This window comes from Sinohyriopsis cumingii, chromosome 3, assembly GCF_028554795.1.
Source record: "Sinohyriopsis cumingii isolate HCF-2022 chromosome 3, ASM2855479v2, whole genome shotgun sequence".
NCBI lineage: Eukaryota > Metazoa > Mollusca > Bivalvia > Unionida > Unionidae > Sinohyriopsis > Sinohyriopsis cumingii.
In genome coordinates, this window is record NC_142963.1 from 69,028,344 (window position 1) to 69,043,057 (window position 14,714).

At 35.5% G+C, this 14,714-nt stretch overlaps 1 protein-coding gene across 1 annotated transcript in view; it reads right to left on the reverse strand.

Moving 5' to 3' along the window:
• The window catches only part of LOC149803047 (serine/threonine-protein kinase SMG1-like), a 257,744-nt gene that overhangs the window by 59,760 nt on the left and 183,270 nt on the right, over positions 1 to 14,714 (reverse strand). Inside the window, exons 48-53 of the mRNA XM_089952603.1 lie at positions 13,856 to 14,032; positions 12,020 to 12,119; positions 6,104 to 6,244; positions 4,295 to 4,399; positions 3,543 to 3,628; positions 2,575 to 2,710 (exon numbers count right to left, since the gene is read on the reverse strand). Coding sequence (XP_089808729.1) covers positions 2,575 to 2,710; positions 3,543 to 3,628; positions 4,295 to 4,399; positions 6,104 to 6,244; positions 12,020 to 12,119; positions 13,856 to 14,032 — 745 coding nt within the window. The remainder of the gene's footprint in view (positions 1 to 2,574; positions 2,711 to 3,542; positions 3,629 to 4,294; positions 4,400 to 6,103; positions 6,245 to 12,019; positions 12,120 to 13,855; positions 14,033 to 14,714) is intronic.

The window sequence follows — 14,714 nt, forward strand, 5'->3', positions numbered from 1 at the left end:
TGTTAGATACAACGTAATAGATTGGTTACAAAAGGTTTTTTCCTAGAATCAGACCAATATTAAACCAATCAGAAATGATTTTACTTTCATTTGTGCAAATATGAATTGTTTAGAAGCCAAGGGTTACTAATTGAGAACAGTTTCACTACACGTATTCTGTTCATGAAAAATCGTAAATGATGGCGGATGTAGGAGTGAATTTTTATAATGATGAGAGTGAAAATGAGGAGTTTCTTTGGTTTGATCTCATAAATATTGAGTAAGCAGAGGAAAGATATGTTAGGCAGTTGATATTTTGCAAGATTTAGATTTGGACATAGAAGTTTCTGAGATTGAATCGTCTGAAGAAGAGGATGCTGATAGCGATGATGATCGGGCTGATGACATATTTCTAAAAATGTTGCACTAATTTTGTAAATAGTGTATAAATAAGTTGTGAAAGACTTGGATAAATAGGAAGAAAATGCATCACTGTGTAGACGAATTCATCTATCTGGAACAAGTGGTCAACGTTTTGTGGATTTTTATTGGATATAAAAAGAGAAATTAAGGTAGAGTAATTGCATGTGCATGATATTAAAAAAAATTCCAAACAGGTAAAAACTCTCTGGGGCACAAGCAGCTAGACACGGCTTAGTGCTGCTGGGACACAGCAGCAATGATATTAATAACAGTGCTGGGGCATAATGAGTTAAGAATTGCCACCTGTAGGCATTAGTGACATTTTCACTGATCAAAATTTTTATCAAAGATTGTTGTTTAGAGTGTACTGAGAATTTTTGGGTAAAGAAAATGTAACAAAATATTTAACATCCTATTATAAGCTGAAAATTTCAAGATGTTGATTTAAATTTCCAGACACTAACTGCCAGCCTTTTTTATATAACCAGCAAAATACTAGGGTTTTGTTTACCAATTTTTATTGTGATTTTCATTCATGTACAACAAATACAGGTATATTCTTTTGGCATTTTCCAGAAAAAAGATGAGATTCATGCTTGCCTAAGTGTTATAAGTGGGCTCTTGAATTATCTGGATGAAAGTTCTCGAGGGAGTGGTGTCTATCTATGGAATACCTGCCAGCCAATGCCACATGCATACATGTGTACTAGTCCGAAGAGCTCAGTACTGACACTTGTGTATTTCAGCCTCACTTGGCAGTAAAGATCTAAGAGCTCATTTGACTTTGAAAGGAGACTGGTGGCTCTCACAGAGCTCAAACTGGATGTGAAAGATCTTATTAAACTACTTTAAAACAGCTGTGCTCAAACTAACTTTACATTAGAATACAGATCCAGAAACATTTTAGAACTCTGTGAGTACTAACAAAGTTATTATGAAACTTGCTTGGGTCATATATCAAAGAATTCATTAGTTACACAGTTTTAACAGCAATTACACACAATTTATCATGAGCAACATAATATCAGTATATATTATTGATAGGAAGAATTTTTTAAAATTTAGTATGAAATCATATTACAATTTTAAATCCATGAAACGACAAAACATTGTTTTAAATGTATTTTTGTTCTATTTCTACAAGTTGTGATAAAACTGAGTCAATGGTGGGTTTTTTGTCAGTCATTACAGCGATCACTGTATATGATTTTGTCAAACTGATTCCTGATAGCAGTATAAAAATGCATAAATCTGATATGTCTGTATTTCAATTTTGTGCTTACATAAAAATATAATGAACATCTTCATTTGAATAAATTTCAAATGAGAAAATTAACTTAGTTTTCTGTTATGCTCCCTTGGTTTGACTTCAGTGCATAAAAAGTAAATTTGTTTTATCTACAAGTGTAATTGTTGTGCATGTCTACTACCAACAACTAATATGTTACCTTCATCGTGACGTTCAAAAAAAGATGAGTACATTTTCTCCTGGTGGAATGAATACTGTGTTCATCTGGATAAAAGATTCTGCCAATGGATTTTTGTAATACATCTTTATAATTCTTTTATCCATTGTATGACTAATTTTAGTCACCAGGACAACCAATGTAAACTCTATTAGTATTTATCATTTGTTATACAAGTTATATTCTCTCTTTACTATTTAACTATATATAAATGAATAAGATACATCATAACGAAGACAATTTTTGGCTAATTGAACTTTTAGTTAAGACTGTATTCCAATGTCTAATTGACTTTATAGAAAGAAACTTGTTATATTTTTATATTTAACATCTGTGAAGTTATGATTATTATGTGGTTGTGTGAACATACATATATGTCTGCTGGGGGGTGTGTGTGGCGATGATAAATGACAATGCCAAGTCTACTAACTTTTTTGTTTCTGAAAGTGTATTAACTGCTTCCAAAAAAAATGGGTATTTGATTTTCTTTCAATTAAGCCTGAATTTCCATTCATTTAATATATGACAAAATAACTTAATGTCTATAACACAATATTGCTTATTTGGGTCACATACACAGACTGCCCCTCTCCGTGTGACAATAAAACACTTTCTGGTCTCAAAAACCTTCCAACAATGCCTGAAAGGTTGGCAGGTATAAAAGTGGTGGGGACATACAAATTAGTTTGGTAGATTCAGGACTTACTTTAATAAGTTTCCCATTTACATCTGATAATATGGCCTTCAGTCTAGTCTCTGTGCTGACAACCAACTGGACTTTGGCTTGAGAGAAGTGGGGCTCTCCATACAATTCATGGAATTCATGAATTATTTTGGCACAGCTGAAGTCAAAAGAGATGAAAAATCATAAGAAATTGATGAAACAATCCAATATAAGTAATATCCATCTTTTAAAATAAAGATAACATGATTTTTTTTATTAATATAGTGTTCAATGACATATATGAAGCAAATTATGAAGATTTTTAAAAAATACAAACTTAATTAGTGTCTGTAAAACACTTGTACCCCAGTGTTGAAACAGTGAAAATACTTTGGGAAAAATTCAGGACCTATAATATCTTCCAAGCAAACTAAAAAAGTACAATAACTATTATTTGGCAGTACAAAATGTGATAACTGAAGCACATAATTTGTAATAAGCTGTCATTATGTATCTGCAGCAGATATCATGGTGTTACAAAGACTGCACTTAACACAGCTGCCATGATGTAACTGCAGCAGATATCATGGTGTTAAAAAGACTGTACTTAACACATCTGTCATCATGTATGTAACTGCAGCAGATATAATGGTGCTACCAAGACTACTTAACACAGCTACCATCATGTGTGTAACTGCATCAGATGGTGTCACAAAGACTGTACTTAATACAGCTGTCATCATGTGTAACTGCAGCAGATATTACGGTATTACCAAGTCTGTACTTAACACAGCTGTAATCATTCATGTAACTGGCAGATGTCATAATGTTACTACGACTGTACTTAAATAAACAGCAAACCTGCAATGTTCTTAAGTTACTATCAGCAGCAGCAGCAAAAGCAGTATCATAACCTTTGTAAGACATAACTTATGTCCATGAATTATTTTATTTGTCAAAGAAGAATGACAGATTTTATGATGCCTTAATTTGAAAAAATTGTGCATTACCTGTCTGCAGTAAAGTCACAAACCATCTCCTGAAGCCAACGAAGGTAATGACTAGTACGATTTTGTTCAGCAAAACTAATCCCAAACTGCAGAAGAAAGAGTAATGTAAAATAATATACTAAGTTCTATAAGTGCATAATTAAAAGTATAAAAAAGGTGTATGAAACACAACAAAAGAGTACAGATCAGTTCATGAACAGCATGTTTTCACCATACTAAATATATATTCACCTTGTCGGGGGAGGGGGGAAGCAGTTTAAACTCCAAATGTGAATATTTTAAGGAATGTTAGAATTATTCATGTATTATATACACTGGCATGCAATATGGAAATCCCACCACTTAATGACTCCTTATAGGCTGCAGCAGGGCTTTGTAAAGCTTTCACCACCAAATTCTGACCTCACTGTTGGAAATCACAATTTCAATATGAATGACTTCTTACAATATATGGTCTTCCTTTTTTCACTTTGGAAATAGTACCTGAAAACATGGTGGAATACTAATGGAATCAGACAAGTACTGATCATATTTAATAAGATTTAAATGTTGTCAGAAATCAATCATTTTGCGTACAACAAACCATTCTGTTGCAAACCTGAATTGCCAGCAAAACTGATTTTTACCACTATTACAACTGTCAGCAGCACAGACTTTAATGATACTATAAGCACTATGACAAAAAGTAAGAGGAAAGAAATTAATTATATTTATCTCACTGCTTTATATGCTCTGAGGTAGTGCTAACTTACCTGGGACACAATAGTGGCATAGGTGTGTATCACATCTATAGCTCGGCGAAGGTTTGACCTCTGAAGCTGAAGACTGGTTGCCATCTCTTCCTCAACTTGTTCACACTGAAGACATAAACAGGAAATTTATTAATTTTGACAAGTAAAATGATTTGCGATGGTTAATATTTTCTTTTCTTTTCTTCCAGCTAGATTTATTCTGTAGATTCTAATCAATTTTGTCTGCCATTATTTCCTCTTTAAGTCAGAAACAAAAATAAAAGAACTATATCCAAAGACACAAGTTTCCTGTCTTTATCAATGGCAGTCAAAAACACTTTCCCTGAATATGAAATATTGGTCAAAATGATTTAAGTCATGGTAGGGTTCTGTACTAACTGAAATGCATCCCCAAACAAACTTCCACAGGCACACACTAGCCTCTTAAGTCGTTTAGCCAATTTTGTTAGCAACCTTAAACAAGAGTAACCTTAAAGGCCCATAATATGCCTGCAGAGTGTTTAACAGACCTCTGTAAGCACTAGTTGGGCATTGTCTGTATTAATGTTGGACAAGGTATGTGGTTTGAAGCAAATATGTTGTGCAGAAACCATAAATTTCTGATTAGACATGGTCCTATTTGTTTGTCACCCTTTGATTTTGTCCACATGGTTGCACTGGATTCATTGTTTTATGTTTGTCGAGGTGATATACATTAGGTCAGTATAAATAATTCTGAAAGGATTAAAGATGTTAATTGATTATGGTTGGGTTACTAAAGTGCTCACTCAGCATCAAAAAATAAACATGACTTTGATGATTATCTCTGGAGAGTATGTTCTACTTTGATGCTTAAAGTTGTTGAGATGGATTAGAGTCTATACTAAATATGATCAAAAGTAATTTGGATGATTAAAGATGTTAACTGATTATGGTTAGATTACTCATGATCTCAAGTGTCAGATCAGCATCATTTTTACTTTGGGAACAACTAAACATGGGATCAACTAACATCAAAAGAAGTCTTTTAACAAAAACCCCATGTCAACATCACCAACTGTTATGGAGTAATGATTACAAGATTCTCAATACAGCCACCACTGAGGCTATATTAATGTCTGAGGGGCACAATCTCCATTTAGGACCAACTTGAGGTCATAAGAAGTCTTTTAGAGAAACCCCATGTTGATACATCCATCTATTCAGGAGTAGTAAGTAGTAGTAAGAATTTCAAGACAGTTGCTGTGATGGCCATACTGGCTGTCCAAGGGGTACCATTCTCATTTAGGTTCAACTAGATCTGGGTTGAATGTGTTTGTTAAGTTTTTTGGCAATGCTCTCAGTAGTTGAGGTGGAATAGTGACACATATTTGTGCTGACAGATGTTTGATGAAAGGCCATCACATAAACTATTCTGGTCATAGGTAAGTAGAGATAATGATTGAAAACATGATTTAATGGCCTGAAAATCAACTTAGTTCATCTGCATATTACCATATTTTATTTGTCTATATGCTTACAAGGTTTCTGTCAAGTTCATAATAAATGTGCAGAATACTGAAAAATAAGGTCACAGTCACCAGAATCTAGTTAGGTTTATGGACCAATACAAGATATTAAAACAAAATATGGTCTGGTTTGACTTAGTAAGATTTTAGTCATCTCATTTACAATAAAGTCTGACAGATAGCTGAATAGACAATGAACTAATGGACAGAATATATAGAGACATGAACAGCAGAAAACCCATGTCATTCTCCCATTGGGGGGGGGGGGGTCAGGTGGGGGGGATATATTTAGGATTTTAGGATGGAGTATAAAATGTCTTACCTGGGAAATGATTTGCCCCTGTCCTGCTCCCTGAAGGAACTCCTTTGCTGCAGAGAAGCTGGGAGCTCCAAGATTTGGAGAATTAGCAATGTCTGTACACATGCGCTGAAAGGCCGAGGTCTGAAGACTTTGGATCACATGCTGCAGAAATAAAAGTACATGAACAGGATTATTTAAAACAAGGATAGATGAGAAAGCTATTTTTCACCTATACGATTCTGCATGGTCCAACAACTAAAAATAATCTCTATTGCAAGAAGAATCAGCTGTGACTTTGTTTTTATGGATGTAAACATAAAAATGTAGGTCCTCAAAAACACTGTCTTTATACAGTTGATCAGCTGTATGTGCAGACATAATGGACATATGGAGCCTAAGGCAAATGCTATAGAAATCTGCTGAGTTTTGTGGGTTTAATGGCACTTTTCAGCACATGATTGCTATACATGTTGGCTAGTATATGGTGGAGGAAAAAACCAGGAAGAACTACAGACCCACGGTAAGCTACTGGAATGCATTCTTCATACCCATGTTATTCAATCCAAGATTCAAACTCAAGCAGACCAAAGTGAGTTATTTGTGATCTGTAAAGGCAAGGCTTAGACCACTTGGCCATATGTGACCCTCAATGTCTGTGAAAGTAAGTTAATCTTACCTCTTTTTGAAAGTAGCAAAATTTTTAAAGAAATGTAGCTAATGCCACAATTGTTGTTGTTACCAACTTCAATTTTTTTTGCAATTCTTGAAGGCATCACTGTATTATCTGAACAAAGGGCTCATGGGGACCTGATATCACTCAAATAAGTAGTTGGCATATGTCAACCTGTGAGTGCAAATTCAAATGCAACTGTTGCAGGGAAACTTGGAGGCAGTACATGCTACATTTTCTTTTGATGCTGTTATCATCATTATTCCTTGGACCTCTAACTGACCCTGTGGACATGGCCCTGATTCATAATGTTGGAACTTGTTCATTCCCCACCTTTCAAGTATATATACTTACTATGCATTATAAAGGTAGTTAATCTGTACTGACAGAATAAATTACTGGGTCTTGCCTAAACTCCTTGAGTCATAACTGGAAACCAATGATATCCCCACCCAAAAGAGGTGCAGTGGCTGTGGGGTTGAAGCACTGGACTTGAGACCAGAAGGCTGCAGTTTGGATTCCTACTATATGATCAGCCTAGATCCTCCAAACTAATCTGAGATCTTGATGATACAAGGGTTACATAACAAATCAGAACAAAATCTAAGCAGAAATATGCCATAAAGACAGTTCACAAGCTCAAGTGATGTGTTGTGATTTTGATTTTTAACGTAGCTTTAACAATTTTGAGGTCATATCGCTACGATGTCTGCAATGTGGCAGTTTATGGTGATGTCTAGCACTGGGGCATCATGCCACAGACATGTAGCATGATGTCCCACCCAGTCACATTATCCTGACACCAGGCCGACCAGTCCTAACACTAACCTCTTAATGCTGAACGCCAAGCAAGGCAGCTGTTAGTACCATTGTTGTAAGTCTTTGGTATGACTCGGCTGGGGATCGAACCCATGACCTCCCACATCCGAGGCGGACGCTCTAACCACTAGGCCACCGGAGCGGTACAAGTTCAAGTAATCAGATACAAGATCACTTTATTTATGTGTGTATGTTGCTCATAATCATCTTAATGATGTATGACAGTATACCAAATCTGGTTGAAATCTTGCAAGAAATATGGCCTCTAGAGTGTTCATAAACTCAGCCAATGAGATACAATATCACATCATTACTACATGTGGAAGTTACTCAGAATGAACTCATCTGAGATCTTTATGACATAAGTTTACATTATGAACTTAACAATGATAGGATTTTGGCCAAGTAATTGGATTCTGAATTTGGTAAGAAAACTTACAGAAGACTATAGTGTTATTGTTTTTGTGGGTTTAGTGCCTTTTTGCAGCACAAGATGGGCTATACATGGCATCCAGTAAAAATGGTGGAGGAAGAACCCAGGAAAACCTCTTTAAGAACCAGTGACTCACATGAAGCTACTGGGAAGCTGTCTCATACACCGATATTGGCAAAGCCTGAGACTTGAACCCATGTGGCCAGAGGTGGGAAGTTAGACAATAGTGAACTCCAAGTAAAATCACTTACAAACCTTATTGTGGGTGTGACTTCAACCCTGCAACCATACTAAATTCAACCTAGATTTTCATTTCCGATTGTAAAAGGGGTCATAAAGACTCTCATAAAATGGTGTTAACTTAAAAGAGGATTTCTGACAAATACTTAAATTTCTTCATCTGGCCTAAATAATTAAATTCTAATGTTGCAAAGGTAAGTAATTCTTACTTTTAAATGGAGTACATTTTCATCTTATTTTCAGTTTATTTTAACATTTTCTCAGTTACTTTCATTAAATGTCTAGAAAAACTACTTTTAACATTAGAAACGTTAGAGGTTTTCTCACAGTTGTTAATGCTGCTCAGGAATTCAATAACAGTTACGCATTCAGATATTCTCACAGTTGTTAATGCTGCTCAGGAATTCGATAACAGTTACGCATTCAGATATGAAGACAGTGATTAAGTGCTGTTATTTATGGGCTGAAATGCTATTCCCTGCACTAATTAGTTCTCCGCCATAGCCTTGACCAAGTGAGACAATTTTATCACACATGCCAAACCCTAGAGAGGTATAAGCATAATTGTTACTTGAGCATAAAATTGTGTGTTTGTGTGTGATTTCGATTTTTAATGTAGCTTTAACAATTTTTCAGTCGTATCACTATGATGTCTGCAGTGTGGCAGTTTATAGTGATGTCTAGCACTGGGGCATCATGCCACGGACTTGTAGTATCATGTCCCACCCAGTCACATCATCTTGACACCAGGCCGACCAGTCCTAACTCTAATATCTTAATGCTGAGCGCCATGTGAGGCAGCTGTTAGTACCATTTTTGTAAGTCTTTGGTATGACTTAGCTAGGGATTGAACCCACGATCTTGTGCATTCCAGAGCCAGATACTCTAAACACTAGACCACTGCAGCGGTGGGCATAAAAACTAATCTATATATTGCACGTCATAGCTACAGGAAATCTGATGAAAAATGTACATTTATTTTTTGCTACTAACCTGGATCTGCAGCTGGTTAAAATACAAATCACAAATGGATAAAATCCATGGAATAATGCCAGAACACAAACACAAAACACACCGACAAATTATTGAAATACAACACTCACTTTAAGTAGTCTACATGCCAAAATGTCACTGAGTGATCGTAAAGTTCACAAATTCTGCAATGAGCATGATGATGTGTTCAATCTGAGTGCTGTTTTACATCTCTCATAATCTCAATTTAGTTATGCAAAGTGCTATCGATTTGTCCTTGTTTGATCCAACGTGATCTAAAATTTAAAATGATCCCACCCCTATAAAATTTTTTTTAGTCATATAACATCCATAAGTCGCATCAACAAAACCAGTTTCACTTAACATCTGGCACCATTGTTTTTAAAAGCACAAACTAATTTTCTACCTGTGTGTGTGTGTGTAAAATAAAATTATAATGAATCTGTAGGACAAGTTTTCAAATTGAAGAAACCTGTCTGATTTCTCGGAAATGTGTCATATACAGCTGATATAAATAGAAAACAAGGAAAGTATACGTAAGTCTAGGAGGGACAAACATACTTGTATGCTATTCATATGCAACAGACTACAGTAAAACCTGTTATGAGAGACCGCCCCTTCTGCCAACCAAAAGCTGTCTCTCATGACAGGTGGTCTCTCATAAGAGGTGTGTGAAAATGGACTTGTTTTCAGGGTCAATAGTTAGCATTGTTGAAAAATAAATAATACCCATACTCACTGTACATGTATCATATCCTTTATTCATAAATCTTGTTAAATATTGCATGCATTCCTCTTAAAATATCTTTATATAATAAAGATATACATCTATCAAACAACGAGAATAAAATTTATATTTCAACATCACATTAATATGTAGAAAAAATGAACAGTTAGATATGATGTATATATCTTATTCTATACACTTATTCACTTGTTTTTTAAGAACGCCATTATAAATCTTTGCTGACATGTTTTACTCAGCTGTTTGGTCTGAACATGTATCTCAATTATTGCCTTTTCCTGAATCAGCCTTCCACTTACTGGTATGTTTTTACTCCTTGTAACACAAAACCACTGCCATACTCGCTCGTTCAGATCTCTGTAAACTGTCCATCATGCCGTGGCATATTTCCTATGTGCTTGTGCACCTTTCTGCCATTTGTTTCTAATGGACTTCTTGTCTTTGATTACATTTTGAACTTGCGTTTTACCGACACTTAAGCTGACTGCTATTTTGCGAGCGATCTCCCCTTTTTCATTTCTTTCAATGACATTAATCCTTTCTTCCAGTGTTAAAATTTTTCTTTTTTTCAGCAGAGGTTCTGCCATTGTTATTAGTGTTGACATTATAAAAACTATCGGTTCTGATCAGGTTTTGGGGAAATGTGGAATAAATATATATTATGTACCAATGAATGAAACCAAAAGACATAATTAACTCATCAAGAAACAAACATTTATTCTGAGACAAAGTTTAAATCAACAACGTTATAGCTCGATAAACAAAGGTTGCAACCATCTGCACCCAGGTAAACTGATGGTGGCTTGGTGAAACACTAACAAAAGAAATAAAAAATAATTTTAAAAAAATCTGGAAATGATTCTCACTTACTAGTATTAAAGACAATGAGCTCATTCACCCTCCAGGCATTATGGATTAACTGGAAAGACAAACGATGTACTCAAGCCTACAATGAAGCCCTTTCAAACGATTTCTCACTGGGACGTAAGGACTACCGGCGTTTTGTGAGTTTTCATAAAGATAAAGAAAAAATACAAACCTCTAAATTGACTGCGTATATCCATCATTACTCGCTTTGATGTTACTCTTACCGGCTATTCACATGACTTCGGCACTACAATGGCGGTTAGTGACATGTACTTTAGTCTGGTTTACTGCAGTTTACAAATGACACCGTATGCTGGAGTTGTAAATTTCACAAAACTGGTACTGTAGCAAGACAAATTCTTTTTAAATACTTTATTAGAGCAATCTTTACTATTTATGCAGTCTTTGTTACAAAGGATTAAATGATGGTTAGAGGTGCTTATCTTGATATATGGTTGTTCAACTATAGTGTTATTTAATGTGCACTTTGCTTGCATACTACATTTATCCCGAGCTCTAGTGTTTACAAAGGATTAAGTTAAGGTCAGTGGTGTCAATCTGTTGGTTTTTTTTGGTGATGCGGTTGTTCATAGCAGTGTCAAAATGCACATTTTGCCAAGAAATCGCAGTCGCTGGTCGCGTTCAGCAGGTGGTCGTTCATAACAGAGCATTTATATAGCAAAATCGATCCGTGCATTATGATTGTGGTCAGAAATGACAGGTGGTCGCTCATAGCAGAGGTCGCTCATGACAGGTTTTACTGTACTATTTTAGATTATTCTCCTCAAATTTCAAGCAATGATAATAATAAAATTGACAAAGACAACATTTTATTGCTTTATTTTTAGTTTTGTTTAATGTACCAAAAAGGTGTAATCCAAATACAGGCAAGTGTAATCTGTAACTAGGTAAGAAAAAGCATAACGATAATGCCCAAAGAGTAATGGTTGGCATATATACTCTTTGTGACCAAACATTTTTCATTAAAAAAATTGAGCAGAATACAGAAGCTGGCAGGAAAAGCCTGCAAAATACATGAAGAATTAGGCCCACAGAAGAATAGTGAAGCAAATTAAAAGCATCTAAAAAAAATTATCTGAAAAAATTGTTTTGCAAATTAATGGTTCTAAATGAGTTGCCTGTGCCAAAGACTGCATTTGTCTTACTAACCTGATGCAGTTTCTGCCAGTTACTTTGCTCATTGATCTTCTCCTCCACAAGCTTGTGTACGGCATCCTGAGTCTCCTTCACTATTGCATACTCTTTGTACCTGCAGAACACAAATGAAAATTTAAAATGAAAAGAAAACCACACTGGTGGAATGATTAGACTGCCAATGACGAACACAAAATTAATTATCATTTATGTGTTACCTATCTGCAGATTTTTTGTTGTTCTTTGAATCATGGATTGACACATCTAAATACCAACTTATATGACTCTATAAGCAAAAGTGTGCTTGAGAAAATGACCTAAATGCAAACACCAACCTAATGAAAGTGAGCTGTTTATTCGATGCAGGCACAAGTGTGACATGGACACTACACTGACTTCACAAAATCTTTCTGCACTTTGAATAACTAAGCCTGAGATAGGTAACTATGACTTGCATGTAATATTTCTCAAGAATTTTCTTGTATAAGGTTTAATTATTGTAAAGGCACCAACTGCCAGCAAATTCAATCAAACAGCAGTTTCAAAGAAAGTGGGTCATAATAACTTAACAAACAGCTGGGGCCAAAAGTCCATATCAACTTTCTTGAATGTCCAAAATCTGACACCTCTAGAGCTAATACTTGCAAGATATATAATCAATATAACAAAAAGCAAAGATTTTGTTGTTGTTGTAGGGTTTAATGCCATTTTTCAGCACACGATAGGCTATACATGGCGGCCAGTATTAATGAAAAAGCAAAGATACATTAAGATTTAATTATATCTATATATATTATTAGCCCTTATTGTTTGCTCAGTAATGATACCCTTCAGAATGAAATTTCATTTCATTGTTTCTTTTTTTGAGTGGTCTATTTTGTTACCAGAAAATGTGACTCCATGAAAATTACATGTATATAAATATCTATGTATTCAACAGCTTTGGCAATTCTAAGGTTTGAGGTAGGGTGTGTGTGTGTGTGTGATTTGGATTTTTAACATAGCTTTAACAATTTTTCAGTCATATCGCTATGATGTAGGCAGTGTGGCAGTTTATAGTGATGTCTACCACTGGGGCACCATGCCAAAGACATGAAGCATCATGTCCCACCCAGTCACATTATCCTAACACCAGGCCAACTAGTCCTAACACTAACCTCTTAATGCTGAGAGCCAACTAACCTCTTAATGCCGAGAGCCAAGCAAGGCAGCTGCTAGTATCATTTTTATAATTCTTTAGTATGTCTCAGCAGGGGTTCAAACCTGCAACCTCCTGCATCTGAGTTGAACGCTCTAACCACTTAGGCCACCAGTGAGGTCAGTCTGGGGTAAGGAACATTTTAATAAAAAAAATAAAAAATAAATAAGCACTGTTTGCTCTTGTATTGCATGTAAAGTTTGGGAACTGCACCTTTTATACTTGAATATTTGAATATCTGACAGTTCTAGCTTATGTTTTGGAATATGGATCATGCCATCTACCCCTCACTCTTTCAGCTTTTAATACTGTATCCAACCAAATACTCTCTGTCTCTTTCTTTCTTTGGGTGTGATGAGTATCATTACCTCTCACTAAAGGAATACAGTTCATGGAGTGGATGGGCTGAAGACTGTTAACTCTCAATGAGGGATTATATTTGATGTTGGTGGGCTGAATATTTAACCTCTAATAGAGAACAGCTGACTCTGGGTGAGATGAAGATTGTTACCTCTCATTGAGGAAGTACAGATGACAGTGGATGGGATAAGGATTAATAATTTACGATTGTATGAGTGAGATATGATTATTAGGATTGTTATTTCAAACTGAGGGAGTACAGCTAATGGCCTGGCTGGGATAAAGATTGTTACCTCTCACTGAGGGAGTACAGTTGATGGTGTGGGTGGGCTCCTGCTGACTCACTCAATAATGCCTTTAACTCCTGAAGACTTTCCTGTGAGTTCAAACGGTTAAAATACTCAGACACTTTCTGGGTCCACACCTGTAACTGACCCTGAAGCTTGGGCAACACCTCCATTATCTCATCTCTGAAACACAAATATGAAGTATGGTCCTCAAATGAGATCAAACACGAAGAGGAGTGAATTGCTAATAACTATACTGGGTATGTGGAAACGGACAAGCTGCACAATATGGGAAAAAAGGCCAACAATAAATGACAGCTCTTAACTAAATTTGGCTGAAGAAATCTAAAGAAGATAGGGCAGCCAAGAATAGAGCCAGACTAGACTTAAAGTAATATTTTTGGGGGGCCTGAAATCAACAAAATCAACTAAATTACTATTGAATTGCATATCCTCCACTTGTGTGTACCTTATACCAATTAAAAAAAATAACAAAGCATCAAGGAGTAAAAATGATGCACAAAACTTGGTCATTTCATTCATCAATTTAAAATTTCTAACCTAACACAAGTTGATCGCCAACAATGTCATCTTCTGCACATTTCAAACCAAACAGGAATTTCTTTACTAACACAATGCTGCATCTGGTTGAGCCCATCTATTTTTTTTCTCAGATAAAAGATGTGAAATAGTTTATCATCTTCATTCAATAAGATCTGAATAATTCCTTCAGTGTCTGTAACTCTGGCGGTTACATCCCTTAAAATACTTGTGTGTAAGAGTTATACTGGTTTTTTTTAGTACAATCACCAACAATATCATACAAGGCAAACATTTCAAAACTATCATTTTCAAAATCTGACTC